General features: G+C 40.1%; 1 protein-coding gene across 8 annotated transcripts in view; it reads right to left on the reverse strand.

Moving 5' to 3' along the window:
* Nucleotides 1–1,921: 1,921 nt before the first annotated feature.
* Nucleotides 1,922–14,546, reverse strand: part of EML4 (EMAP like 4) — a 169,913-nt gene continuing 157,288 nt past the window's right edge. For all 8 annotated transcript variants that reach the window (XM_049834010.1, XM_049834005.1, XM_049834004.1 and 5 more), the window contains 4 exons: nucleotides 11,187–11,274; nucleotides 9,809–9,907; nucleotides 5,300–5,430; nucleotides 1,922–4,784 (listed from right to left, as the gene is read on the reverse strand). In XM_049834010.1, coding sequence (XP_049689967.1) covers nucleotides 4,320–4,784; nucleotides 5,300–5,430; nucleotides 9,809–9,907; nucleotides 11,187–11,274 — 783 coding nt within the window. In that variant the 3' untranslated portion in view covers nucleotides 1,922–4,319. The remainder of the gene's footprint in view (nucleotides 4,785–5,299; nucleotides 5,431–9,808; nucleotides 9,908–11,186; nucleotides 11,275–14,546) is intronic.

Here is a 14,546-nt window from a genome sequence, read left to right on the forward strand (position 1 = left end):
AGGCTTGTTCAGGAGGAAAGCAAACAAGCAGCACAAGTATCGCGCAAGTAAAATCCACCTCATGTAGTATTAATCCTTTCATTGCCAGGAACCAACATTTTATTGGCATGATGCAGCAGAAAAGAATATTTGTTGTTTGTTTGGCTCAGCCAAGCTTAAATTTCATAAGGACATTCTACTTACTTTTATCCTGGTTCAACTGAAATACTGCACTGAACTGAAGGAAATATAAGGCGGTCTAACACACCTTATGTGGTGAAACAGAAAGTAGAAATACAAAATACTGTTCAGTGTAGACTGTAATCAATACAACAATCAAAATTTAATTTTTGCCTTATTTTGAGAGACAGAGCCAGAATCTATGTATTCTAGGGATGATTAAAAGAAGTAAGAGGCTGGAACTTGACATGCATCATATGCAAAAACTAGTACTTGTTATTTATAATGAGAATTACAGGAAAATCAAACCTAAGAAATTCTTGGTTCATCATTACCCATCCACATCCCCAGCCTCTTCCTCATCTATCCTGGAAGTTCTACAGGGGAAAAAACCCAAACCAAAGTATGTGGTCATATCCTTAAAAGTGCCCTTTCTATGCAAAACCCAATTAATATCACTTTGCATGACATGCACCCAATACAGATGCATACTGCAAGAATCCATAAACTTGGCATTTCGTAACATTCAAGTATTTTACTATGCAACCTAAATGAAAATTTTAATGCAGATGTCAAATTTAAATTTTCAATCATGTAAAATGGAATGCTGTTGTAATTTTATGCCTTCAGCGGAGCTTCCACCCTGAACTTCAGCTCCACAGGACAAATACCATCACTGCAGCAGATGTGGCTGTCCCAAGTACGAGTGGGCACTTACGAGCCCCATCCCGCCTCCACCCTGAGAGAGGCTCACAGAAGACCAGCTTACCTACTCTTCAGGAAGATTCCCGCCTTACCCAGCATCCCAGGAGAAGAGGTGGCAAAACCCTTGAGCTGAATTTTGAGGGAAAGGGAGCAGAGCCTAGAAAAGCACACCACTGCACAGCTGCCCCCATGGCAAAGTGGTACATGATGTTGTGGGTGTGCTGGAAAGAGCACAGCATGACCTCAAGACATCTGCCCGTTGCTCAAGTTAGAATAGCAGCATTCTCTTGACAATTTAGTGGAAGAGTCATGGAGGTTTCCAGTCAACCTCAGAGGGTGGCAATGATGGGTTTTGCTGTTTGGTTTTTTGGGGGGTTTTTGTTTGGTTGGTTTTGGGTTTTTTTGTTTGTGTTTTGTTTTTTTGTTTTCCCAGTGAGGATAAACATGAGGTATTTGTCTATCTTGCAGGTTTCTTCTCTACCCCACCCTCCCCTTTTGTGAAGGACAGAAACCAGCTGCAAGAAATGGAGATGATTCAAAGTCTTTAAAGACTAAGAATCTTTCACAAGGAATGTATTAAGCATATTGTGACCTTCTGCATCTGCAATTGGACAGAGACTATCAGGAATGTAGAAGCATCATGGTATTTAACATGTTACATCCAAAATAAGCTTGTACTTTTTTCGCATGACTTCCAGAAGAAAGCTTCTGGCAGAACCCTGGAAGGTAGACTGCATTTTGCATCAGGACAAATACCTATTTGTGATCTCCTACTGCCCATCAATTAGCTACAGCAGGATAATGCTAGTAGGCTAATCATCAAAAATGAAAAAGGGAAATGTCATACACATACAAAAGTAAACAAGACCAATATTTAGGAGTGCCAGCATTATTCATGATGCTGAATCAGCTTATTTTTAGGCAGTCTGGGAGGTTATAAAAAAACCCCCACAAGTCAAAAAGGTTCTTCCAAAATCATAGACCCAGACATTGCAACTGTCATCACAGCATCCACTTTATATTCAGAAGAAACCAGAAGAGATATGGAGAAAGACACTGCCATTTATTATTTTGATGATTTTATTTTATTTTTTAATCTTCAAAATTTTCTGCCTTGAGACAGGAATGCATGATAGATAGAAATGGCTCAAACATCTTCACATGAAACACTCTTAGTCATAATTCATTCACAATTATTTTTCTAAAACATCTACAGTTACATAATCCCACCCATTTCCATCCATTATCACAGATTTAATTATTTGTTAAACAGTAGTTGCCAGCAATTGAAAGCTGTAAGGCTTTTTGCATATTAGTAGAGTCTTCTGAACTACAAACACAAGAATATCACAACTATAACTCTTACTTTACATGGCAACCCCAGGTGACAGATGTTCCAAAAAAAAAAAAAAAAAGAAAAGAAAAAAAAAGTGTTGTTTATGTGGAGTTCATAAAAATGACAGAGAGAGCTCTGTGCCTCATTAACTCTAAAATCCTTTCTCCTTTATTAAGATTATTTTCTAAAACTACAGCATATTCCTCATTTGGAACCAAGAACTTTGATGAGCTGACCTTTACCTTCCATTGCTGCTTTTTGGCAAATTTGCAAGTCAGGCATACTAGAGCTCTCCAGTAAAACTCTATGTACAGAGCACAGTTTAAACAGATGGGTTGCTTGGAATTCATATCCCCCTCCATCTGAAGGGAACTACTTTGAGGTTTTCTGGAACTGTTGTAAACAAGAGGATATTTTTTTATATATATATGTGTGTATATATATATATTTATATATTTTATATATAAATGTTCTAAATGTCCTTTGGGAGTCCATTTGTTTTTATCTTTCCAAATGATGACTAAATACCTGATCTGTAGCATTTCTCCTGAGAAGATACTAGTAAGGGAATGACAGTTTTGATGCACTTTGGAATGGCACAATCACGTAAACGCTTGCACAATTAAGACTTATGAACTCATCCAAAGTTTCTAAACATGATATTCTAACTAAGAACTAAAATACCAGCACAATGCAGCAAGTTAAAAAAGAAAATTCTATGTAATCAAAATATGAACAAGTACATAGGAAATGGATATCTGTCAGTAAATCTATATCTTTTTAAAGTAGGAAATGTATGCACTTAAGAAAAAAATGTAGCTATCTGACAAACTTTGTAAAAAAAGTACTTTCCAAATGCATAACAAATGCCAAGATATCCTGTAACTGGCCAGGTAGAGCCACATGAAAGCTGCATGGCTTAGAGCAACCCAGGGAGGGGTGGAAACACAAATCACAAAAACAATAGATCAGCAAGTCTAGGGGAAAAAAAATAAAAAATAAAATCACATCATCATCTAAATTACTGTATGCTTATATCACAACGGCTAAAGGAGCCGGTGGGGGTGGGTAGAGATTGCAGTTTAACGATTCTTAGAGTTACCTCTAAAAATTCAAAAGAAAAAATTATCAACTTAATATACTAATCCTAAGCACCAATTTAATAATTTAAATTAACTGTATTTATATTTCTCCTACTAGGGATGGAGCAAGTTCTGCTTGAAGGATTAAAGTTTAACTTTGGAGCCTGTCTGACTTCTGTGTTCTTGCCACGCTTCCTCTGCTGTTCACATCAAAGTCACTGTAAAGACTCTCTTAAAGTTTCAATCTCTCTAGGCAAGCAATACTTTGAAGAGACAATTACAGCTTACAGTTTAAATCAACTTTCAGGTCATGAAAAGTGAAACACGCCAGTATTTGGTTAGTCTGATACTAAATAGTCTGTGAAAAAGGAACAGCCAACACCGTTCCTTGACAGGATTTGCCTTAGAACTAGCAGCATCCAGAGCAGACCAACTGCGAACACATCCAGACTCCACTAGGAATTAGTAGTGTTAGAAAATTGCATATATGTTAGATCAAGAAGGCATTGCCATGCACGTGGCATCATTACATTGTTTCTCCTCTATTTTTCTCATTAAGAAAAAACAAAGGAAAACAGCCCTACAAAGAGCTTTTTGGTTGTTTTTTTGTTTTGTTTGTCTTCGCACCTGGAAAAAAGCAGCACGGTACTCCCCAGCTGGAACAGCTCAGTGCTTCCCATCAGCTTAGTTCTTTCAGAAAGCACTTTCACATAGTTAAGGTGGTCTACTTCAGCTAATTCTCAGAGCTAACCTTTTTTCCAGTATACATTTCATGCCACTTCCTGACAGCGATCTCAGAACTGAAATGGATCTATGGTAATGTCCACTACTAACCGTGACCAGATCTTGACACAGACCATCAAGCCAGGCCCTTAGGATGGTTCCACACATTGAACTGAAGCTCAGACTAAAAATCTCACTGAAACTCAAAAGCTGGAGTGGTCATGAATCTCAGCTACTTTTCCCTATTTGAACCCTCACCCTGTAATGAAAGCACGCACACCAAGGGAAAATAACAACCGCCTGAGCTGGGAGCATTAAGACACTGGTGAGTTATCTTGCTGCTCTTCAGTGACTGTGGATTCGCTGTGCTCCTCGCTCATCTCATTGGAGGGCTCCTCATAGCCTGGCTCGGCAGGATCCAGGCTGCTCCCCTCGCTTTGCTCCTCACTCTGCTCTTCGCTGGCCTCCGCAGACTGCTCCAAGTTGCTCTCCAAAGAAGCCGGAGAGCTGCCAGTTACGCTTTCGTTTTGGTTCATTTCGTTAAAAGGCTGTGGGAGAGGTGCAGGAGACTGTACAGCATTTTCACTGGCAGAGATGGGCACTTTGGTTGCACCGATGTCTACAACAATGTCATTTTGTGGTAGAGTAACTTTCTCCACAAGTTTCCATTGAATAATACTCATGTCTTTCCCTCCAGTTGAAATCAAGTGGCCATCGCTATGGGTGAAGCTGACATTTGTCACATGACTACTGTGAGCGCTGTATTTGTGACTTGGAGCCTATTGAAAACAAGCAGAAAGATAAATCACACGCTTGACTAGAAGAGCAGACGATACCAAAATCTAAAACTGCTACAATTTTTGCTTAGCCCTTCAAGAGAGCTCTTTATTCACATAAGAGTAAAAAACTGTATTTATATTAGGTTCCCCCCCCCCCCCCCCCCCCCAATACATCCTTTCTTCTTAAGGCTTGTAACTTGGGACAGATTTAGATCTTTATGCAAAAAGTAATGGACCTTACACCAAGGCCAACGAACAGAAAGTGTCAAACCTCTGCTCCAGAACTTAAGGAGAGCTATTGCCTCTTTGCTTTTAGGTATATTATTTTGTATTTTATATTATTTTATATATAAACTTAATGGGGAAAACCATGCTTTAGTCTCTAGCACTGTTCTCAGATATAAATGAGCTGTTTGGCTGCCAGGTTCCAAACAATCAAGCTGGAAGCAGGTGTCTGGCAAGGAAAGCTTCATGCAATGCAAACAAGCACATAGACTAGACTGGTCTAGACTTACCTTTGGCTTGGAACAGGGATACTGAAAGAGATGGACCTTACAAAAATCATCAGCAACCGCTATCACTTTTCGGTTATGGGATCTGACAAGGGCATTTATGTCTGTCCCATCTGATCCTTCGGGCCAAACTCCTAGGAGAGAGTAGAGCAGATATTTAGTGATGGTAGTTTTAGAAACAAATTGAAAGACAATCCATAAACAAAAACAAGACCTATAAAACTGTGAGAAAAGGCAAGCTTAACAAAAGGTAAGACAGACATTCAACTGGAAAATGGAATATGCGTTACATTAAATGTCGTTAATATTTTGCTAGCCTAATGGTGCTCCTCCACCCTGTTCCCCCAAACTCTCAGCCTCAGCCAGGATAACCTCTCAGGCTTAATATATGTTTCCTGTTCAAAACCCGTCTTGTTTAAATCTTATCTTAAGTTTGCTGCTAAAACTGGCAACTCTGAATTTAATACTTTCATTTATGCAGAAATGTTTTGAAAGCAAGACTCATGCTGAAACATGGAACAAGCCCAGGTACTGTACATTATGCAGAGATTTCTTTTGGTTCTATTTTAAATCTTAGTATTTGCATGATTCAAAGGAGGCAAGTGATTTATGATACTTTGCACAGAAACCCAGCCTCTATGAGTTTCATAGATGTAAATGTTGTCAAGTGCTTAAGTACAATTCAATATGTTTTTAAGTGAAAAAAGTGACACAGATATGTCTAGACAAAAGAATAACAACATTGCCCGGATAAAAAGCACTGAACAAATTGGGGAGGGGGAGGGTCTATTTTTATTAAAAAACAAAGACCCTAGAGATTCCCATAACAAAACTGATGATTCACATCTACAAGAAAAGCTGAACAAAAAGTAAGCAAGGGGTTATAAGATGCCAATTTATGCCCAAGGTACCATATTTTTACAGCTCAGACTTGGGTTTCTGATTAGTTCAGGGGTTAGGAGGAATTTCCCCCCCTCAAATTTCACTCCCGACCCTGAAAAACTGTGTGTCTGATGGAGTGAGAGGCATGTTCATTATCAGATAGGAAAATATCTTCTTCCTCTGTTACAATCACTGACTTTGGTAAAATAAAAAACATGTGCTGTCTACTGTTTTATATAGCACAAAACACCAACTTAGAATCGCCTTATCTTTTTCAAACTCCCACACTAACTCTTCTTGTTTTTAAGCAAAATGGCAAATAGCATTTAACTTTAAAGTTGTTTTTTTTTTCCATTCTTCAGTGGGTGGAGTAAGAACTTCATTTTCTCTGAAGAATAACAAAGGCAGCTTGTTAAGCTTGTTACAATGCCAATAAGCTACACTGTAGGTAATTTACTAAATAAAGATATGAAATGCTAAGGAAAGTATTCAGAAACATTTTAGCGCTCTCACATCAATGAAATTAATCTGAAAAATATATACTACTTAAGAATTTTTAAGTAGCTCAAAATGAATGAATTTTAACTTTCTCCTGCATTCTATGTATAAAATATGGTCATCAGGTGGGAGTAATCAATGAACTTTCCAATCAGTTTCCTGAAGTTTCAGCTACCACCTTAGGCAGACTATGCCAAACAGCTATGCTATCTCCTCTTCTTTTTAATTTAAGATTAAAAAGACTAATATTCAAGATTGCATCTCTTACTGAACATCTTTTGTGTTCACAAATTTCTTTAGCAGCTCGAAAGGCAAGACAACCTGTTGTCATAAGACAGCAGGATTTGCTTTCGATGCATCAAGCAAACATGGAAAAACCAAGACATTAATATGACCAAATTCTTAGTTCTTAATAACTGTAAAAATAGCAAAAATTAGAAAATAATAGGACTCTGTTATTAGACACGACAGCAGCACTTCAATTTTAATAAATTCTGCTAGCCAGTGGTAAGCCTCTCAAAAGAATCTGCTCAGATGAAAGTGTGGGAAATGTGCAGTAAATGAGAGTGTGACTTCCAAGTTCTCGGAGTGCAGACTGATGATAGTGCTGAGCCAATATAGTAGTATCAACTGCCAAAAAGGAGCGATGCTATTCTCATCTGAACCATGCATTTCTGTCCTCTTTCTTCTGCTGACAACAGTGCAATGCCTGAGCCTACGGACACACTATCCACAGAGCTAAATTAGTAAAACACATACCCCCAAAGCCCAAATCCCATAAACTTAACCCTCTCTCCTGAACATTAAAGTGAGCAGCCCCCAGCTTGTTTGAATCCCTGAGCCAGCTGACCCTCATGTCAAAGCCAGACTTCTCCTTTGGGCAGCAAATATCTGCTAGATTGGCTTAGATGCACTGTCTGATTTAATGGGAAAATACTTGCCTTTGTCTGAGACCTAGCCATAATTTTAAGATTCTGCAAAGGGTGTCAGACTACCAGACAATATAAAGTCAAGGCATGATGAATCTTGGCTAGGAAGTTTAAATATATTCTGTTCTGCCCCAGAATAACATCACATTATCTGCTTTATCTACTTCATTCCCAGGTCCTCTGGCACACTGAAGATTTTGAGAGCTTTTGAGACTAATTAAACTTAACCCAGAGTGGTTAAAGTTTGTATTAATCCAAAAGGGAATGCAGAGAGGATCAAGAGACATCCACTTTTTAAAAACAAAAAGTAAAAAGGCTTCTCAAAACAGTCATTACGGGAGCTGCTCATCTCCAGCCTGGCCCCAGCCACTTCTATCCAACAGCTGTTAAAAAGACAAAGCCAATGGTCTAGATGTGAAACCAAACTCTGCACTCCCACACCTCATCTCCTTAGGTCACGAGTAAAGGACACTTCTGGGAAAGTGCTGGAATTCAGAGAGCTGCTCCCCTTATTCTGCCTGCTCTACTACCAAATGAAGTTCAGTAGCAAAAGAGCCACCATCTGCTACCTCCACCTTTCTGGTACATTTAAGTACTCTGCATAAAATGTAGAATGCCTTCAGCTCCAAGGCTATTCCAGAAGGAATACTCAGTCCTTACAAAGTGTTTTCATTGCTCCTGGAGAAAGACATCATATTACCATCAGAGTTTTGCTTTTCACTTTCTCTAGAATCTCCTGAATCTTCTGATACTCCATTTTAAAAAAGGCATTTGTGTTGCACTATTATTTCAGTCACAGTAGCAAAGACATAAAGGAAATGACTGCTGTGGACCAATTCCTTGTCAGCCTAGGCTTACACACACAGAGCATCAGGAGGAAACAGCCATCCAGTCTCTACTTCACCCAGACAAACTGTATAAAAACAAACATGTACACAACCCAGTTCACAGATCTCAGGCTAATGAGAGTCAATATTTTCATCAAACTAGCAATAAGCAACAGGATTCAGCTCCAGAAACAGCATGCTCCTGTTTATTTCTGCTACCTACCTCAAGCTCCAAACAACTCAAAAATATTTATGCAGTTTATCAACCAGTCAGCTTCCTTCTCTGACCCCTTTATTTTTCCTGCTCTGCCTCAGATCTCTGGTACCCACAAAGGAAATCAAGCCTGGTTATAAAGCACCAAATGTCCTCCACCCAACCAATATGCCACACAGGGTCAGTGTTAGTCCACAGATCAAGTGCAATCACTTAAGGCTACTGGCTCATTAAGCACATGACAGTCCTAAAATATGCACGGATAGGTGTCAGAAGCTACAGAGCACTCAGACTTAACTGACTTTTTTCTACCCTGCATATAAACTGATATTCAAAGTTGAACTCCTAGTAGCTGTGAAAAAAAGATTATAGACCTAACCCTCACCTCTAAAGAAAGTGCTGATTTACCTGCTTTTAATGTTTCCAACAACATAAAGAACAGAGGTATCTAATCTCAGCGGAAGTGAGACATGCAGCATCCTGCTCACAGAACTTGGTTTTACAACACTGACAGGCCGAACCATACTTTTCAACCCCTCACAGAGGGGCTCCTCATTTATGGCCAACAGAGCTGCCCTCAGCAAAAGCACTTTGAACTGTTTGGCCACAGTCTCAAACTGCACTATTAAAATCAGATCTGCAGCTCTGTAAATTTTTCTGTACATTTTAAAAATAAACTACTAGGTAAAGAATCTGTTTAATCTTTAAAGCATTTTTACTCTTTAGAAGCAGTGCATATTATTCACCTTTGACTACAGGTATCAAAGTGCTGTCATGATTTTAAGTCCTGAACTATAACCTACACTCACATAGTCTTGTTCCTATCCCAAAACAAGGTGAGCAAAGGAGAACGCACACGTGCCATATGAGCACTTTAAAATATCAGCTTTTTGCTTCAGTGCCTCCAAAATTGGTAGCCCAAAATGACAGCAGAGAAGTCAAATCCCAAACTTCAAGACAAAACAGAAATCAATTTTACGTTGTCTATAGAGCATCCAGTGCTCTGTATCACAAACAAGTACTGCGGTCAGTCTCTTTGGTCTGTCATCTCAGCACCATCCTCAATAATCATTAACAGTGTATTTCTAATGACAAATTGAAGCAAAATAAAAACACAAAAGCACAGCGTGAAGAGCTTAAAAGCAAGTTAAATGGTGCTTACCAAACACCTGGAAGCCTAGCACACAAGTGTATGTCGTCCAATCTATATCCTTACAGTCAGAACGATTCCTGATTAGCTTACAGCCACTTGGAATGTCCCCTGTAAAAAGAGTGAACGATGAGTTATGCCATATAAAATTATATTTACATATGTGCCCTTTGAAGGTGCTAAGGCAGTAAATAAATAAATCTTAAAACCAATCTGGAATCCCAGTATAGAGGCAAAGACAGACCAGTACTTTCATCAAATTCCAGATACTCGAAGCTTCGCTTGGTATTTAAGAGTCACATTTACCTCTCATTTCCCTCTTTAGATCAGCATACCTCAAAAATGCTTCCCTGCAGCTTGCGTCCCCTGCCACCTACTCTACAAAATGCTTTAATACAGCTGTAACAGAATAACTTCTCCTTCCTACCAGCTTCACTGATGTGTTAAAATTCAATCAATCATTCAGGAAGCTCTGCTTTTAAAACAGTGAGCAACTATTGCCAGAGGAGCCTTAGACTGCTTTTCAACTTGTAACCAGGAAAGGAAAGATCGTCCATCTTTCAATACACCAGCCCAGTACTAATGGGTCACAGCTCTTTGCTTCCCTATACAGGCAATTATAAGCACCAACATTTCCTTTTGGTAGACTGAGATATTGCACTATACAGGTTTGAAACCTAAGTTGTGACAGGCAGAAAAAACATATTAAGGTGACAGATATTTAAACTGCTGGCTCTTCTTGCCTGTACAGGAGCAGAACTACAATCCTAGTTAAAGCTACACGTCTAGTTAAAGCTACAAGAGACAAGAACACAAAAAAGTATTTAAAAACAGACTGATATGCACTATGCAAGTTGAACTTTTGACATAACCACTATATATTAAATTCATATTTTCACATATTAAAAAAAGACAAACACAAAACCATTATTACCACTAACTCATTAAAGTAGTAGTATTGCTTTGCTTAATTTTCAACACCACCAGCCAAGATAAAAGTTTAAAAAAAGAAACCCCAGAGCAGAACAGTGGCACAGACCCACTGATTTTATTCCCCGAAAACAACTGGTATTGTTGACACTAATTAGACAACTGTATATATTATTTTCAATCTACAGAACTTTGCGCCAGCATCAAAATGTAGCGCCACTTGTTCTGTAAATTCTATGCTGTTAAACTGATTTATGACCTTGTAAAGAAGTAAGCTATATTTGGCATTGCCATTAGGTAATACACAGCTCTGAATAACATCAAGATATCAGGTTACAGGACTTCAAATTGGTTCCTTTGTCAGTAAGCATTTTGTACAGTCCTGATCTAACACACTCTTCTAAATTTTCTGACAGCTAATACATACTTCTGTTTCCAGTGTATCTAATTTCATACTTACAGTATAGTATTTCATAGTCTCCTGAGTTTGACATTATATACTTGTTGTCCGGGGACCAGTCAAGGTGTGTAATATAGCTGGAATGTCCCTGGAGAAGAATGCAGTAACATCAATGCGAAACACTTACTTTTAATTGAAACGCAAGCAGAAGTTACACCTACAGATGTGACAGCTAACAGCAAAAAAGCACCTCTCCACCCACCCCAGGTCTGCCGCAATTCACTTGTGCTCCTTTAAAGGCTCCTTACTCCACAGTGCCACACTTGCTAAACAAATGCAGGCTGGGCATCGTGCCTATCCCACGGCATGGTGGATTCTTCACTTGTAAACCGTGTCCCTCTTAGACCCCAGAATGATTTATTCCTAGAAGGTACATTGCTAAAATATGGATGAACTCACATTGCTACTAATTGAGAAAGGCAAGTAACTTGCACAGGATCATTTTTAGATCCCAACAGAAAAGTGACAGATAGGACTCTATTTTATTTCTCTATCCATTCAAAATAATTTCCATTAAACGCACGCACAATCAAATAACCTTTGCTCATCCTAAAAACTTAGGTTAGCTCAGTTAACAACCACCATGTAAAACTACAAGATCAAGGACTGGTGTTACAAGAATACCCTCGTAAGCTTTTTCAAAGTTTCTGCTGTGCTTCTTACACCGCATGCATGTTAGTGCCAACTTTGAAGAAGTTCTTCCTATAGGCACAGGATCATCTATATAAGAATCAGAACACTTTGGCCTAATTGTTTAGCTATCACCATCAAGAGCACACTGAGGGCTAAACACCCACCTTTGTTTTTGAGGGAGAAGCTAAATTCAGCTGGTCAGAATATTTTTCCTGTGCACGAACTTTTTTGTTGGTAGTAATAATAATAATAAAGCTATGAGAGGCTCCAGAGAAGCCACACATTTGTATAAGGTAGGAATAAATTATTTCTCTGTAGAGGAAATTAATAAGAGTGACGTCCATGTCACTCTCTTCTTCCTCCACCCTTCCATTTCTTCTTACTGCTCCTCTTCCCCTTGTAAGGCCATCCATTTTGTCCCCTTCCTAGTCATTCTGCCAGGCAACAAAACACCACTTTCTTGACTGACAGATGCCAATTCACCTCCCTCTCTCAGTGGGCATTATGAATGGCATCCCTCAGCCCCCCCCCCAAGGTCTCTTGGCCCAGCCTGCACCCACCGTGCCAGGGCCATGCTGGAGCACTGCACCGGCTGCCGCACCACCCACCACACCAACTCCCTCTATAGAGAACTCTAAGAGATGCTGACTGCTTCCAGAATTACATGTAGAAATACGCCATCTCTGTCTCCCTCTCCCCAGGTCCAATGTGAGAGACTGCAAAAACATTTAGGAGAAAAGCTAGCCTTTAAGATTTATTTACTTTTGAACTAGTCTCTGTCTCAAGCAGAGGAACTGTGTATTGACATAACCGCTTTGCAGTCATGGATGGGATATACGATATCAACATGCAAACTTGGTATTTTGGGAAACAAAAAAAAAAAAAAAAAAAAAAAATGCAGTTGGCTAGGATTTTCTCTCCCCCCCCTTATTTTCCAAGTCTTCAAATTTGCAAACGAACTCCAACATGGAAAAGAATTGGTCAGTCATTTACTAAATCCTGCCAGACATTTGGCAGCTGTTAAAATTCCTGGGGGCAGTGGGGGGAGGGAACAAAGCAATTGGCCAGGGGGCTCCATGCTGCAAAATCCCTTCAGGCAAGTGATCACTGAACGATGAACTGGAACAAAACATTGTCGTAGTATTTTCAATAGGATGATCCCATTTTCTATTAAAATCTTTCTCTGGTAGCTGCCCACTGATAGGGCAACATTTTACTCTCTCCTTTTCTGTGCCTTTATATACAATGAACATAATTACTCATATTATCACTGGCTAATGAAACTATCTAACTAAATGGAAACCCTCTCCTTCATTGGCAATGGTCATCTGTTTCAGATTTAAGCGGTGCAAGGGTACAAATACCCACAGCCTATAGGATTGGCATGCTAATTATTTCAGGTTAAGTCCAGTGGATCAAATACTTCAGGGTGGCTGCCTGCGTGGCTTTCACCCCACAGCCCCCTCGGTAAACACACAACACTTCTCTTTTGCTAACAGATATCTCTGATGTAAGGCAAACAGAGACAGCGCCAGCTACCATGGAGCTGCTGACATGCTGGAAGTTCATACCCCAGCCCATACCTTCACATTGCTGTCTGCATAGCTGGAGCCCTCAAAAAACAGCTGCACTAGTTGAAACGGTTGTTTCAGCTCATCTGAAATTCCTTCTGATCACAACCAACACCATCCCTCATTGTGGAAACACGTTCACAGGTCAGAGACTCGCCTCTCTGGCAGCAGCAGAAAGCCTGGTCGTGACTGAAAGGGGATTTAAATGTAACAGTGGGCATACAGCCCTTATGCACAAGCTGATGCTGGTTCAGTAGATAAAATCCTTCTGAAAGTATTCAAATAATTTATTCAAGTTGGAAGAAACAACCAGAAGTTGACTACCAGGAGGACTGAGTCATACTACTTGGAGGTCATCCGCGAGGCTACTGAATGACACAAGAACGCCAGAAGGACGCAGTGCCAGCACCGAAGCACCAGCCAGGAGAGCGCTCCGGGTCCCGAGCATGCCTGGCTGTCTCCCTGCTTAGTATCAAGCTGGTATCGACCCGCCAGCATGCTGGCAGGCAGCAGAGGGGAGGTGCAGGGCACATGAAACCGGATCAGCAGCCTCGCAGCGCGCTCCCGTCAGCGAACACGCTGCTGCCTTCTGCGCAAGCTGGAAGGGTCAGGGGAGCTCAGCCCTGACAGAAACCAGGTTGCTAATTTTGGCCTCTACACACAGTCACTCAGACTGAAAAAAGTGGTTAACAGAAATCTGCTTTGAAGCCTTAACGCTTCTGCCGGAGTATAACAATGCTTGTTTCTCCCATCCCTATTTTTACAAGCCCCTTTCCTGCCAAGGCAGAGAGACAGACATACAGATGCTGGTTTAAATTACAACATGCTCTCTCCTGATACATAATACATATGACATACAGAAATAAATGATCTCATACCTCTTCAAAGAGCTCACAGAGACCTCGAAGTATATAGCAAGCTAAATATTATGTGTGTTAAGATTAGCCACCTCTGAGTGATTTTATCTTTTATGATTAAAAAGTAGGTGATGGGCTAAAATGCTGTACTGAGGTGCAGCCATCTGCTGCCATCCCTACCAGCCCCAGTGGGCTCCCAGTCTGACCTACCTGTAGGGTCAGCCCTTTCCCCACTGCCTGAGCTCCCTGGGAAAGCTGCAGACCTTATTTCTTGTCTCACGACTGTTGTGTTATCGGCT

This window comes from Accipiter gentilis, chromosome 30, assembly GCF_929443795.1.
Source record: "Accipiter gentilis chromosome 30, bAccGen1.1, whole genome shotgun sequence".
NCBI lineage: Eukaryota > Metazoa > Chordata > Aves > Accipitriformes > Accipitridae > Astur > Astur gentilis.